At 41.6% G+C, this 16427-nt stretch overlaps 1 protein-coding gene across 4 annotated transcripts in view; it reads right to left on the reverse strand.

Moving 5' to 3' along the window:
• Positions 1-7876: 7876 nt before the first annotated feature.
• The window catches only part of sbf2 (SET binding factor 2), a 124156-nt gene continuing 115605 nt past the window's right edge, over positions 7877-16427 (reverse strand). For all 4 annotated transcript variants that reach the window (XM_047157933.2, XM_047157934.2, XM_017478116.3 and 1 more), the window contains 4 exons: positions 16056-16246; positions 15826-15913; positions 15610-15741; positions 7877-15059 (listed from right to left, as the gene is read on the reverse strand). In XM_047157933.2, the coding sequence (XP_047013889.1) occupies positions 14961-15059; positions 15610-15741; positions 15826-15913; positions 16056-16246 (510 nt within the window). In that variant the 3' untranslated portion in view covers positions 7877-14960. The remainder of the gene's footprint in view (positions 15060-15609; positions 15742-15825; positions 15914-16055; positions 16247-16427) is intronic.

The raw sequence follows: 16427 nt of genomic DNA on the forward strand, positions 1-16427 counted from the left end.
TGTTCAAATGATTGCAATGATGTTCTCACACTGATAAAAGCTCCATGATGAAGGGTTCTCTCGTGTGCGTCATGTGACCTCTCTCGGGGCTTATAATAAACAAACACACAAGAATGATTTCTGATTCGATTCACTCGTTCTTCTGAGTACTGCTCTTTTGCTTGCGTTGCAAATTTCCGGAACTCTCACAGCACTTCTCATGAAGTTCTCACAATAAAATGATTCTAAAAAAAAAAAAAAACCCTCAACATAGTTTAAGTGCAGTTGTGTGTTTACAAAATTTCATTTGAACAGTGCACTGTTGTAGTGTTCATTACTTGAAAAGTTCAATTTAAGGAAGTACAACCTGTGAACCAGCAACAGGGTCATGGGCGAACAAGGCTTGTTGATCAGTGTACCATGCTGGTGCCTGTCCACCTCCAAAAGCTCCTACACCGTGCACGTGAGCGTCAGAATTGGACCATGGAGCAGTGGAAGAAGGTGGGTTGGTCTGATGAATCACGTTTTCTTTTACATCATGTGGACAGCTGGGTGCGTGTGTGCGCCGCTTTCCAGGGGAAGAGATGGCACCAGGATGCACTATGGGAAGAATTCAAGCTGGTGGAGGGAGTGTGATGCTCTGCGTAATGTTCTGCTGGGAAACCTTGGGTCCTGGTATTCATGTGGATGTTACTTTGACACGTACCACCTACCTAAACACTGTTGCAGACCAAGTACACTCCTTCATGGCAACGGTATTCCCTAATGTCAGCGGCCTCTTTCTGCAGCACTGCAAAAATTGTTCAGGAATGCTTTGAGGAACATAAAGAGTTCAAGGTGTTGACTTGGCTTCCAAATTCCCCAGATCTCAATCCGATCCAAATTCTGTGGAATGTGCTGGACAAACAAGCCATACGATTAACACTATCATTTCCCTTCGCACTGACCATCAACTCGACTCACGTTGGTTCCGCCATATTACAACACCTTCATTTCCAAAGTAATGAATATAATCAAAGTAATGACAAGACTTAAGTGTTCATGTGAAATCATCTCGTAACACGCGACTGAGTCTATGGTTTAGAGCAGGGGTGTCCAATCTTACCCGTAAAGAGCCGGTGTGGGTGCAGGTTTTCATTCCAACCAAGCAGAAGCCATACCCGAGTCTATTGAAAGCCAAATTCAACTGATTAAACAGGTGGAATCAGGTGTACCTCCTGCTTGGGTGGAATGAAAACCTGCACCCACACACCGGCCCTTTCCGGAGAAGATTGGACACCCCTGGTTTAAACCGACCAGCTACTGGCTGTCTAAACACTGGCCAAACTGGTAGACCATCTTTTCCAGCTGGTGAGTGCTGGTAGAAAGGAAACATTTTCTGAAATACCACTACAAACGTACATATCATAGACAAATTATTTTAAAGGAAGTATTAACATAAAAGCAATTAATTATTATTATTATTTTTTAAATGATTGATCAATTTAGTCAAGTAATAATGAAGCTGGAAAGTAACTTACCAGTTGGCAAAGATGGTCTACCAGTTTGACCAGCTCAGCATGTGTTTTGACAGCTGGTAGCCGGTCAGGCTAAACTGAATCTTTCACCAGAGCTGTTTTTTTTTTTTTTTTTTTTTAATGAAACTGATTTACATGAATTAGGAAAGTTATCCTCCATTATATCCAATCTAAGGAAGACACTGAGTACATCCCAGCATGCACGAGCAGCCATGTGGAGAGGCGTGCTCTCATACACGAGCCTTTATCCTTGTATGAAAAATATAATGTGTCAGTGAATTTGCTCTCTCTCTCTCATAGCTATAATTTAATGAAGGCAACGTAATAAACGAGACCATTTTAAGATGTAGGTAAAACTATTTAAGGAAAGTTGCACGTTTTAATAGTCATCCTGCTTCATTATAAAGGCATGATGTTACTTTATAAATATTACTTTTGGCAAAAACAGTCTGGACTTTAAAAATGGTTTACAGTTTTTGGGCTCAGACTTCTATGATTTATAGGTTTTGAGGTCTGGATTTTTTGTTTGTCACATATCCTGGCAACCCTTAGGAAAAATCCACTCTTAACGACTTGCATATTAACCTTTATAAGTAACATGATATTCGATTAAATACTGAGTGGACTATTTTCTAAGTTTAAATATCTTACACAGGGGCGCACGGTGGCTCACGGTGGTTAGCATGTTCGCCTCACACCTTCAGGGTCGGGGGTTCGATTCCCACCGTGGCCCTGTGTGTGTGGAGTTTGCATGTTCTCCCCGTGCTGCGGGGTTTCCTCCGCATACTCCGGTTTCCTCCCCCAGTCCAAAGACATGCATGGTAGGCTGATTGTCCAAAGTGTCCGTAGTGTATGAATGGGTGTGTGAATGTGTATGTGATTGTGCCCTGCGATGGATTGGCACCCTGTCCAGGGTGTACCCCGCCTTGTGCCCGATGCTTCCTGGGATAGTCTCCAGGTTTCCCAGTGACCCTGAAGGAAGGATAAGCAGTATAGAAGATGGATGGATGTCTTACACATTTCATATCTTTCGACTGAGTCGTTCAGTCTGTCCAGCTCTCTCACATTCTCATCTCTGCAGTCTACTTATCTTCCAAAGATTCAACTTTCATGCTAATACCACAGTCAAACACCATCACACTCATCTCCTAGATGGCTAACCAGCCAAACTGTTATCCCTAATCTTCGAGATCTCATTCAGCAGGACAATACACTGCAAAAACAGTTCAGGAACACTTTGAGGAACATAAAGAGTTCAAGATCAAGAATTCCGATCAAGAATCTGCAGGATGTCCTGGTCAAACAAGTCCGAGCCATGGAGGCCCCACCTCGCAACTTACAGGACTTAAAGGATCTGCTGTTAATGTACCACAGCACACCTTCAGAGGTCTTGTGGAGTCCATGCCTCGACGGGTCAGAGCTGTTTTGGCCGCACAACGGTGACCTACACAATATTAGAAGGTGGTTTTAATATTATGGCTGATAAATCGGTGTTGATCTGGAAGTCTCCTATATCCTGGTTCTGTGATTTTTAAGTGTGATCTTTAAAGATTGCCAACTTTGATTGATTTACAGGACACAGGCTGAGGGACATAGGATCGAGGAATCAAGAATGTATCAATTAGAGTTTTGGGACACACCCTTGGGTTCAGCCAAAAGAGGATGAATTTTCCTCTTTTGAAGCTTGGGTCCTCTTAAGATGCCTTCCTTCTGCTACCTCAGCGAGTTGATAAAAATGATGTAAAACATTGTAAAACCACTGCCATCAGAATCAAATGCCAAGATCATTCAAGGCATGTCTCCCCTGAAAAAACCTCTGTCTCCCCGCTTCATAGCTGGCCAGCGCTGAGGTGGTTCCAGCTGTGCTCTCGTCCAGCTGCTGGATCATCCACAGCTCTTTCTGCATGCATGCTTCTGACCCTTGTTAAGGGAACAGGGTCCCAAATCCATTCTCCACCCTTAAGCTTGGCCGTGGATTTGGGTGCTATATTTATATGGGCTGCTGGCATGGATTTGTTGTGGTTACAGGCTGTAAAGCAGCAACTGGGACGTGACTCTATGCACTCCGAGAACGTTGGAGAAGAGAACATTTGAACATATGATTGGAATGTTGCTTGTAAAACCCTGGAATCAGGATAATCAATGAGTCCGCCGAGATACCAGCCTATCATACTAATGACCTGTCCTAATACCAAACAGCCCTGAGACAGAGCGATGACAAAACCAACAGGACCTCATACATCAAGCATTCGTTGATCATTAAAGGCAAGTTGCAGATCAATTTCACCCTTTTTTTTTTTCTCCGAATGACAAAAGCTTTCAGTTTTGACATATTTCCCGTCGTTCATCTGTCACGCTACATCACGATGTCCGAACTCAGACTGAACCCGCAGTTCCAGAAATGAGATCGAAACTGAAAACGCAATACGAGGCAAAAAAACCCACTTCACCGCTAATGAGAAACACGACTCCACATGTCACGGCAATCTGTTAACACATGCAGCATAGAGGAGACATGATTGGCATGTGAGAGGATCAAAACAGGCGCATGTGATGGCATCACTTCTGCTCCTGGCACCCACATGAAGCACCGCTACGTCTCCTTCCCGCCTGGACAGAGAAGGATTGTTGCACTGAAATGATAATCTGTGGGTATTGTTTAAACAAACACACAACAGCAGAGCAAACACAGTTCATCACGAGGTGCAAAGCTGAAGATGACATGGAGAACATGCCTGGACGCGTCCTGGTAACTAGACAACGCAAAAACTGTGAACGTACACATACTTCTATTACTGGAACTGTGATGAAACTGTTATTAAATGCCTTTGTTTCTTACCTGATTCCTGCCCATAAAGAATAAATGCTTAAAATAAATAAAAGAAAATATACAGTCGTGTGAAAAAATAAGTACACCCCATGGAAATTGTTGGCTTTTTTTTTTTTTTGGACATTTTTGGACAAGCAAACATTTGATCATCTTTGAAACAGTGCCTGTTAATACACTTGATATACTTGAACAAGCTTTTTCATTCATTTATTCAACAGAAATATCATTAGATGTGATGTTCTTCTGTGGAAAAAGTAAGTACACCCTTGGCCTCAGAAGCTAGTATTGTCCGCTTTAGCAGAAATAACATCTTGTAGGAGTTTTGCATAATTGTCCACCAGGGTTGCTGGAATTTTTGACCTCTCTTCCTTGTAATATTCTTCCAGTTGTAAGATGTTTGAGGGTTTTCTTGCATGTGCTGCCTGTTTCAAATCCTCCCCCAAAACATTTCAATGAGATTCAAATCCGGGCTTTGCTTAGGCCATTCCAAACCATCCATTTCTTCTTTTTGAGCAGTTCCTTGCTGGACTTGCTGGTGTGTTTTTGGTTCAGCTTGAACTTTCGGACAGATGGCCTCACATTATCTTCAAGCACTCTGTTTTAAGATGCAGGATTCATAGTTTTATCAATGAATGCAAGCTCTCCAGTCCCTGAGACAGTGAAGCAACCCCAAACCATAACATTTCCACCACCGTGCTTCACAGTCGGTATGAGGTGCTTCTCCTGAAAAGCTGTCTCTGGTCTGCTGTTACTGTGGCCAAAAACTCTTATCTTTGATTCGTCTGTCCAGAGCGCATTATTCCAAACGTCCTGGTCTTTGCCTATGCTCATTGGCTAACTGTAGTCTTGCAAAGGCTTTTTCCTGACACACCTCCCATACAGGTCACATCTGTGCAATCTCTTTCTAATTGTAGAAGCACGCACTTTGACACCAACAGTTGCAAGACCTACATGCAGATCCTGTGATGAAATTTTGGGGTTCTTGGAGACTTCTTTTAGCATCTGATGATCTGCTCTCGGGCTGAATTTGCTGGAAATGCCGGGCATGGACAAATTGGCCGCTGTTTGAAATCTGCACCATTTGTAGATGATTTTCCTTACAGTCGAATCATGTATTTCAGATCATTTGGAGATCTTTTTAAATCCCTTGCCAGACTCATAGGCACCCACAGCCTGTTTTCTGAAAGCCTTATAGAACTCTTTAGATCTCGGCATGATGACACCACACACCTCAATAGCAAAGGGAAGACCAGACACTAGATATGAGAGGGGTATAAATAAGACGGGTTCCTCCTGCACTCCCTAAGCAGGTTCTAATCACTGGCACTCGATCTTGAACAGCCGATTCTAATTGTATGGCTTTGAAGGTGTGATAAATATAGAGGTGTACTTACTTTTTCAATGTGACTGATCTGTTTTTTTTTTTTTTTTGGTTCATTTAACTTTTGAAAATGGTCATTTCATAGAGTGTATCAACTTCATTAATAGGCACTGTTCCAAAAAGGATCAAATGTTTGCTTGTCCAAATATGTAAAAAATAAATAAATAAAATAAATAAAAATAAATAAAAGCCAACAATTTGCACTTATTTTTCACGACTATTATCGTTATTATTTCATTTTAAATTATTTCAAAAAAAGGTTCATTAATTTCTGTAGTTTAGAAAGCTCTCTTTCTAAACTTCTCACTTCCAGTTTAGAAATGAACACAGAACAATCGATAAAGAAGTGGACTGGTTGAAAAATGTCTCTGCACCCACGGTTCCGGCATTTCATGTGCACCGGGGAAGTCTGATCCCTGTGACTGAATTGTCCAAGCCATGGAATCCCAATCGTAGGCGAAAATATCATCTGTGGCCCCCTGCGACCTGTGAAACTGTAAGTTGACTTGAATCCTGTCCAGGAGATTCTCTCGGAATGGGAACATTCCTGTTTCAGTGTTTGCTGAGGAATAAATCTTTGGCAGATGAATGTTTTCTGATCCCTTTCCAAAGAGACTTTACAGTATTATGCGCTGACTGGCCTCCTGATATTTGACAGATAACGCAAGGTTTTGGTCACAGATGAATGCCACTAAACAGACCAGTGAGAACCAACATTGTTCTGTTCTTGAGTAAACCACTGGAAAGAAATAAGGGTGACTCTGTTACACTACATGCTTATCTTGGAAGGGATCTGGGATCTCGTGTTCATAAATCCACGTTTAGATGGACATAAACCGAAAGCTTGGGAACTTGTTCATAAAACCACATGACACAGTAAAATAATTACTATCCTCAGCAGGAAACATTCAAACAGCCAATTTAAAAACATCATAATTTACAGACTGCACACAGGCTAAAGGGCAGGGGTTGAAATAAATAAAAGGGGCACCTCTTTACATGCACTTGGGCTCTACAGAAAGGACACCCATTAGGGCACTTCATGTTTCCTCACACGTGGAGGAACCTTATAGTGCACTCTATCACATATTATATCACACATAGAAAGGCACCTTAGAAGACACATCATGATGTTTTTCGGCATGTAAGGCACCCTAGAGGGCACTTCATCATGTTTTCTCACATAGTAGCACTCTAGAGGGCACTTCATCATGTTTTTCTGCCATGTGAGACACACTATAGGGCACTGCATCGTGCATTATCCAATGGAAGGGCACCCTAGAGAATACTTCATCAAATTTTTTTTTGCCACCCAAGGCACCCTAGCGGGCACTTCATGATGTTTTCTCACACATAGTAGCACTCTAGAGGGCACTTTATCATGTTTTCTGGCATGTGAGACACACTATAGGGGACTGCATCATTTATTCTCCAATGGAAGGGTACTCTAAAGGGCACTTCATGATGTTCTTTGGCATGTAAGGCACCCTAGAGGGCATGCCATTTTTTCAGCATTTAAAGCACCCTAGACGGCACTTCATGTTTTATGGCATGTGAGACACCCTATACGGCACTTCATTATGTTTTTTTGACATGTAAGGCTTTTTAGAGAACACTTCATTATGTTTTCTCACACATTGCAGCATTCTAGAGAGCACATGATGTAGGGAAACACCCTAGAGGGCATTTCATCATGTTTTCTTGCACATAGCAGCACTCTAGAGGGCATTTCATCATGTTTTCTTGCACATAGCAGCACTCTAGAGGGCATTTCATCATGTTTTCTTGCACATAGCAGCACTCTAGAGGGCACTTCATCATGTTTTCTGGCATGTGATGCACCTTAGATGCCACAGCATGTTTCTTGCACATAGCAGCATTCTAGATGTCACTTCATCATGTTTTCTTTCATGTAAGACACCCTAGAAGGCTCATCATGTTTTTTGGCATGTAAAGCACCTTAGAGGCCCTTCATAATTTTTTCTTGCAGATAGCAGCACTCTAGAAGACACTTCATCATGTTTACTGCCATGTTAGACAGCCTATAGGGCACTGCATCATGTATTCTCCAATGGAAGGGCAACCTAGCTGGCACTTTACCATGGCCCTTAACCGTTAACTACTCAGTTGCATAAATGAGATAAATGTAAATCACTCTGGATAAAAGCATCTGACAAATGCCATAAATATTGGCCTTTTAATTAAAAGTAAAAATGTGACATTGAATCTTTGTAAAAAAAAAAAAAAAAAAGAAAAGAAAAAAATCAAATCAAATAAAACTGAACGTCTATTTTCTCTTTTCTAAGGAAGCACTAATGCAGCAGGCACAAAATGGGCATAACAGTTATATATTACATATCCAATATAGAGTCATGGCATTAGAAATGATAAATATTCATAAAATTGCACAAATAGTAAAAACACTTTAGAGGCTTGGGAAGAAATTACAATGCCACTGCAACTTGACATAAAACTGGCAAAAGCAATGACACTTGTATTTATAAATAGGTTTATGTCAGGGGTTATGTAATTGCCATGTAGCCACTCAAATACCAGCCTTATTAATGCGTTACTAAAAGCTCTTATGCAAATTTATAGGATGCCATTATCAATCTGCAAGTTTTTGAGCGTGAATATCACGGGCTGAATGTGCGTTGCGTGTTAGTCACCATTCGTCACGCTCGTATAAGCCACACTGTGCACATTGTGTTAATTTGTTATACTGTATGAATGAGAACAGTCAGAATCTTCCACTGCTTCACACATTAACATCTGCTCCGTCTTGCTTCATCGTGCAACCATGTGAAGCATCTCAGTTCCCCCCTACGTGCACCCAAACATTCCTCTGACTGGCCAAAAAGTCAGAATTATGAGAACAGATAACGATCGGTTATATTTTGTTGGGATTTTTTTTTCCTTTATGGAAGCCTCTTCATAGATAAGATAATCCAGTATGATTTTTGTATCGCGATCTTTCTAGATTACTGAATGGATTGCCATGATTCATCATCTTTTTTTGTCTGGTGAGCTCATGTGCCGATTAGTTTCAGGCTGTCTGTTAGATAAACTCGAAAGTGTCTCTCAGGCCATTATGACTTCAGCCATTGAGTGCATGTCCAACAGATTGATAGGCCTCTTCCAGAACAACACATTTGTCTCATTCCGATGGTTGCAGTGGGACTCGCTCTTCCGCTGCATCCCTCTCTTCTTGCCGCTGTTGCCTAATCTCCCTCTTCCAGCCACAGCTATATTTGGAGAGCAGTGAGAGTTACGATTAAGCTCCAGCCCAGATGTTGAACTGGGGCCACACCTGCTGAAAGTATGAGCCAGCTGACACGAAGAAGAGTTCGCAGGAATGTCCTTAGTGCCGTGAGCCAAGCTCAAAATGGCTGCAGGACCACTAGAACCATTTGTCCTCCTATCAGCCATCATTGTAAATAAGTAGGCTTGGCTTTATGGTCCATTCCCAAGGATACTTGCAGTATAGCACTCTGATTGGCTTCTTGGTGGCTAATAATCAAAGTCAGATTTATTGTCATTTTTAGCACATCACATAGCAATGGATAAAAGATGGATTGGGGTGTTCACAGTTAGACATGGCTGTTAAGAAGTCTGACTGCTTGCTGGAAGAAACTGTTCCAGAGTCTGGACTTTCTGGCTTGAATAATTCCTAGCCTCTTCCCAGATGGAAGGGGCTTAAAGCAGTTGTAGGATGGGTGAGAGGGGTCCTTCCCGAAGGAGGTCACCTTCCACACACTCTTTGTGGTGTAATAATAATCAGCGCAGAGCTTCAGTCAGAGATGAATGCTACGAAACAGACCAGTGGGAACAAACATTGTTCTCGTCATGCCTAAACCACTTTGGTAATATTTGGCAGACGCCCTTATCCAGAGCGACTTACATGTATCTCATTTATACAACTGAGCAATTGAGGGTTAAGGGCCTTGCTCAAGGGCCCAACAGTGGTAACTTGGCAGTGCTGGGGCTTGAACTACTGACTTTCTGATCAGTAACCCAGAGCCTTCAACCACTGAGCCACCACTGGCCTCCTCCTTGGTCGTCTGAAGCTTTCTGCAGTTGTGACTTATTTCCCATAGCTTTGGATAAGATTTGTTCATAGGAACTGGTACTGTAATCATAAAGCCTGTCCTAACGCTCAACTGGGTTATTTTTCCTGGAACCTGGGCCGTTTGTCCCCCCAAGAGTTCGATACATTTGGTCTGAAAGCTGTTTTCAAGATCTCAGGAGAGGTCGAGAGGACAGATTCTCGGTCCTCTTTAAAATGTTGGTCTGGGTTTCGCTTCAATCCGTCCGACCGAAGTATGTAGGCCAAGTGTAGAAAGGCCTTCATTCACAATCTGCTCATTTTGAATCCTTTCAATGCATTGTGTACTGTTTGTTTTGTCTCTATATTACTGTATACTGTAATGATGTATAGTCACACGATCCAGAGTCTGCCTGAAGTGGACGGGTTCCTCTCCGGGTTTTTTCCTCTCCGGCTTGTTCATTAGGAATCTACATCACTTCCTGTAAAGCCGTTTTGTGGTGATATCTACTGTTAAAAGTGTTGAAATTTTAACCTTGGCGTGTACCTCACATGTTTTGATGTTCATAAATCCAGATCTAGCTTGACACATGAACGGCGAAAACGTAGGAAAGTACAGATAAATGTACAGCATAAACATGAACACATTGTTAAATAGCTTTCCGTTTTCTCAGGTGCCATTGAGCGTGAGCATCTCGCATGCAGGCGCATCATGTGCACCCAGCTAAATGACTCTCGTGCCACGATGTCTGCTCATTTATCACTGCAAAACAAGAAGGCTTGGATCAGGACAGTCATAGGAAAAGTTCCGTTCCAGCAAGTGTCTTCTTACCTCTAATTAGGCTTAGCGAGAGTGGTGCTCGAACAAAGGAAAGATTTGTTCATGAACTGTCAGACAGAGCGAAGTCCAGAAAAACATCTCCATGCGATATCTAATATCACAATAATATCCTGTGAGGGGGAAAAAAAAAAAACAAAAGCCTTGGGATGACTTGGGAGGCAGATCTATGGAACATCTGACTGCTCTTCAAATAGACAGCTGGAAGTTTGTAGTGTTTGGGATGTAAAAAAGAAATGTAACTTGACTTAACAACATTACTCCAGAGAAGATCCAGAGAACCTGAAAGAGGTTGGAGTTAGTTGGAGACTGGTGGCTCAGTGTCTAAAGGCTCTGGGTTACTGATCAGAAGGTCAGAAGTTCAAGCCCCAGCACTGCCAAGCTACCACTGGTGGGGCCCTCGAGCAAGGCCCTTAACCATCAACTGCTCAGATGTATAAATGAGATAAACGTAAGTCGCTCTGGATAAGCGCGTCTGCCAAAAATGCCTCTTATACCACAGCGATTTGCCAACAAGAACAAATTTTTATTAAAGAATGACGGATCCATTCATAGTGACGTTTAAGTTCCTATCATTAATTTCGACATTAGAGCCGCCATAAACAGACGTTCCTTCACCAGACTCTCATTTTTACTCTCTTGAAGTTAATAATACAAAACAACAACAACAAAAAAAACTCCCCCGCAGCTTTTCATATTACAGAGAAACCGCAAACGACTTTCCTGTAATAATAATAACATTAAAAAGATAAAGTTTTACCTCTGTTGCAAAGCACTGACACGAGAGACTCTTTATAAAATCGCTAAATGAACGTCTCCTCAGAGAAAACGTACACGTTTTGAATCCCCGTGTAAGTCGTTACTACAGAAACGATAACACATTAGACCGAGCTCATTAATGTAAGCTTGCGGTTTCTTTAACAGACCGCAGTGCCAGCTGCAAATCAACGGAAAATGAACGGACACCATCTGACCAATCGGAATGGAGCGTTTAAGTCACGTTCAGAAAGGTGAACGCAAGCATATGAACGGATATTTTGTCTTTTTTGTCTAAACCTGTCTGGTTAAATAGTTTATTTGTGCTAATAATGGAATATATGTGAAACGTAAAACGTCCTGTTACAATAAATTAAACCTGTTGTAATTTACGTTTACGTTTACGGCATTTGGGAGACACTCTTATCCAGAGCGACTGAATGTGCAGAAGTGCTTTTACGTCTCTGTTAATAAATATATCCTGATACTGGTTCACTAGGTCATGGACTAAGAATGAAAATCAGTGGAAAAACCCTGTTGTGGAGGCGATATAATAACGACCTGTACGAGAAACTTTACATTTACGGCATTTCGCAGACGCCTTTTCATCCGGAGCGACTTCCGTTTATATCATTTATACAACTGAGCAGTTGAGGGTTAAAGACAGCGGCAGCTTGGCGGTGCTGGTATTTGAACTCGCGACATTGCGATCGCTAGTCCAACGTCTTAACCAATGAGATTCCACCGCTTCCGTTACCATTTATTTTGTCCGACGGGAAAACGAACCCTTGCACTCAGCTGTAAATAATCCTTGTCGATGGAACTCTTTTATACGAGGATGTTCGGCGAGAAATAAAGGCTGGTTAGAGTTGTAATATGTCAAGGCAGTATGCAGGGTGGGCGAACCCACTGGAGGTCAGGCATAATCATTACGGGGGGGTGTTTAGGGATAAGTTTTATTTCTAACAGGTAGCTCATTTGACACGTCCCTTGTGGAATGTTTACTGTACCAAAGCAACCTAATACATTAATATTTAAAAAAAAAAGAAAACACACACACACGCACAAGCACATAACCAAACTGCTTTGTTCAGGAATTATGGAGGAAGTTTACAGTGAAAATACAGCTCACAGGATTCAAGTGGCCAATCTGTCTCTCCTAATGGAACTCACGGATATAATGGAAATGATCTTAACTTGAACATGGCAGGCATTCGGTCCAGTGGGTTAATTATTATTGCGTCTAGGAAACAGTGACTTATGGATGGACTGTAAGACACGGTACAGTTACTAATCTAAACCTAGAACTCTGAGAACTATGCACACACTTGGTCGAGGCCATGCCCCCCCCCCAAACACCCCACTTAACACCATCACATACTGTAATGCTACTCATGAAAGTAGGAGGAGTTTCTCTGCAAGGTGTACAGTAGGGATTAGTGATGACAGGCACAACTGGTCAAATACGCAAAGATTTCATAGTCATCAAAAAATTTGAACGTAGCGCACTGAAAGTTCGTCTCCCTCTCAGCAAGAGGCACAGCGAGCTTGTTTTAAAGGCAGTAGGCGACCCGGATAAAGCCGAAAATATGAAAAATGTCGAGCACAAACGTTATCAGACCGTCTTAAAAATGGATGGAAACTTAAAGCGCACCTATGATGGTTTTGCAACATGTACGAATTTTGTTTTAAAGGTCTCATACAATAGATTTACATGCATCCGAGATCAAAAAACACTTTATCGTGCTCATAATTTAAACTTCAGCGTTACCCCCCCGGTGTCACAAACGACTCGTTAAATGATCCGTTCTAAAGGATTCATTCTAAGCTCCTCCTTTCAGAGAGCATACTCTGCTCTGATTGGTCAGATGTCCCAGTCTGTTGTGATCAGTCTATCTATTATGTCTGTCAGCGAGCAGCCGATGAAGTCCAGAGGCGGGGCTTTTTGTTACAAACCTACATAGGTTAGTACAGGAAGTAAAGTCTGGAATCGCTAACGACTCGTTTCAGCTGTTCAGAATCGATTCCTTCTTTTGGGAGTCCTTTCGTCGTGCGCTTTGTTTTTTTTGAAACTTTGCAGACGTTTTTACATTCACAGACAGCTCTATAACACACTACATGAAAGGTCATATCTGGAAAACCATAATAGGTGCACTTAGGTGACTTAATCGAAAACGGTGTTCTACTGCGTACGTAGTGCACTGCGACAGCCTTACCTGCCCTATGTAGTGAGCATATATAGTAGTGAACAGGAAGCCATTTGGAAATTGGTCCAACTTGAAGAGTTTACCTGGACTGCAAGCGAGAAATGTAAAACTCAGTTACAAGTCAATAACATTAATGACATTACGAGCCACAAGTACATTTTCATCGAGTTATGAATTACATTCAAGTAATCTTGATTTATTTCAAATTATTTTTAAAAAAAAAGAAAAAGAAAGAAAAGAAAAGAAAATAGCCGAATAGAAACGTTAGTGGCATCGCAAAACGTAGTACATGAGCTTAGTGACGTCGTTTTTTTGTTGTTTTTTTTTTCGAATACGGGGACAGACAGCTGTCAAGTCCGAGCGAGTATTCTTCGGTTTGCTTTCTTGGTAATGTTCAAAATCACAAAGCAAACTGCGTAGTGTTCGACAGATTCAGAGCACACACGGAGAGGACTTCCCTTCATGTCAAACAGGACGACTTATAATGACGGAGAGGAAGCACTTTTCTTGGTCAGTATGTCAAATATGAATGTAAAAAAAACAACAAGTGTATGGTGGTTTCATGTCAGTTAAATGTTAGAATAATGTAAGCCAGAGCATTTTCACCACAGTATAAAAATGACGGATATTTACAAAAAAAAAAAAGGAAGAAGAAAAAACCCATCGACGCAACATCCGTGAACATACCCGAGTTAATCTTTTAAACATAAAAAAAATAATAATAATTTACATCACAAAAACTGACCTGTTATGTATGGAGACACATTCATGTATTAAAAAAAAAAAAAAAAAATCACATAAAACATCAACGACTTAAATAGAAAAAAATCGATATTTATGTTTTAGTGTGCAAAGTTTTTTTTTTGTTTGTTTGTTTGTTTTTTGTGTGTAGTGTATGCATGTATAAAGATGGATGCTTTTTATGTTAGAAAATTCTCATATATTTAAGGAGTGCATATCAAAGAAGTAAGTGCAAACAAACTGCCTTGTTATAATTGTGCATCTTTGAAAATTATGCCTTTTTGTTTGGCGCTCCTTTCTCATCTTAAGCAGCAATTATATTTCTTTCCTAATATACTCACGCATCGACTCGACTTGTAGAGTATGTGCGAGTGTTTTAGCGCGACTGCTCGGTAAGACTGATGAGGAACTCGGGAGTGTTCGGGCGGTGAAACAGACCCGTGTAATGCGCATAAGCACAGTTTGGTGGAGGATTAGTGTGGCAGTGAGTCTGCAGCCTGAGTGCACACTTTGTAGTGATTCAGTGAGAGCGTGGTCCTCTGGTATCTCACTCTGCTCTTCGACAGGCACTGAGGGCTTCGCTATGCTCCTACTAACGCACAGTGAGTCTCCGTGCAGGGAAGGAGACGGCAGTGATGAAGGTGGAGGGTCCGAGTCGTCGGGGCTTCAGGCGTCCGAGATGCAGCTCTGGATCTTATCCATCCACTGCTGCGCGCTCTGAGCGTTCTCCGCGCAGAAGTTGTACACCCTCTTAGTCGTCTTCAGCTGGAGAGACAGTTAGGGGTCGGGAAAGCTTTTTAACTGCGATTATTCGCTAGAAACTAATACAATGGCATGTAGATGAAAATCCAATTAAAAAAAAGATATACATCACGCATGATTATACATATGCCAATGATATTAATATTAATTAATATTATATAACTTAATGTGTGATATATATATTTTTTTTTACACACTCCACACCAGGATGTCCAGAGCTCCTCGAAATCATGTGACAATACCAGAATAAAAGTCAAAGATGCCAAATGTTTAAAGAATGACTCAGTGATAAAGTTGCTACTCGTGTAGATTTGCATGAGGATAATGAATGAATAATAAATACTCCATATATAAATCTATACGTATAAAAACATACTTCTTGGATTCTCTTTTTTATCTTGAGGGTTATGCTTCTCAACGTTTTATGGTTCATAAACAGCGTGAATGATCTGAATTTTAGTTTCATTACCGTGCTTTACTTGAGGCTTTTTATGATTATATTTATATCTTGCACAGGTATATCACATGCAGAGCGAGATATACCACTACTCACGTCGAAGAAGGCCTTCTCACTGATGTATTTGGGAGCACCTATGGTCGGGGTGGCGATTACGACCGACTCCACCTCAGCCAGGTCGATGTGGCCGCGGGAGCTGACGTCTTCATCCGTATCGTAATACCTCAGCTGTGCAAACAAGTGGCGGTAACTAAAAAAAAATTTTTTTTAAAACCCCACACACTGAACGACACGGAAGATAACTTAACACACCTGATGTTTTGTTATGTCCAGAACGAACCATCGACGCTTCCAGGCTTTAAGTAAGGCACCTCTTTTATACAGGACACCTTCAAATGACCTGCGAGAACAAGGCCGTGCAAATAAATAAATAAATAAATAGATAGGCAGATAGATAAATAAATAAATAAATGTCCAAGAACAGTGTAATGAGAAGATTAAATCGGGATGAGAGCGAGAGGAAAGGGACGTTTTGACATTACCTGTTCTCGTCGTTCTTGGGTGTAAACTGATTATAGAGCGTTGCGGCTCGGCGACTCATGCCGTTGGCTGTCGTGGGGCTGCTGTCCTCGCCCAGGCCGTTGTCCGGGAGGTGCAGCATGGAGTGGCGCTGATACGCCTGCAGGTTAGAGGTAGGGATCAAGCCCGAGACGGACACGGACTGTTTTCGTAGCTAAAAGCAGACACAGGATAGAGAATTAATGATAATGATAATAATGATAATGAGTCTTTATTGATCACATATACATATGCACAGTGAAATTGTTTTCTTCAGCATGTCAGGAAGCTGGGGTCAGAGTGCAGGGTCAGCCATGATACAGCACCCCTGAAGCAGAGAGGGTTAAGGGCCTTGC

This window comes from Ictalurus punctatus, chromosome 10 (genome assembly GCF_001660625.3).
Source record: "Ictalurus punctatus breed USDA103 chromosome 10, Coco_2.0, whole genome shotgun sequence".
In the NCBI taxonomy this organism is placed as follows: domain Eukaryota; kingdom Metazoa; phylum Chordata; class Actinopteri; order Siluriformes; family Ictaluridae; genus Ictalurus; species Ictalurus punctatus.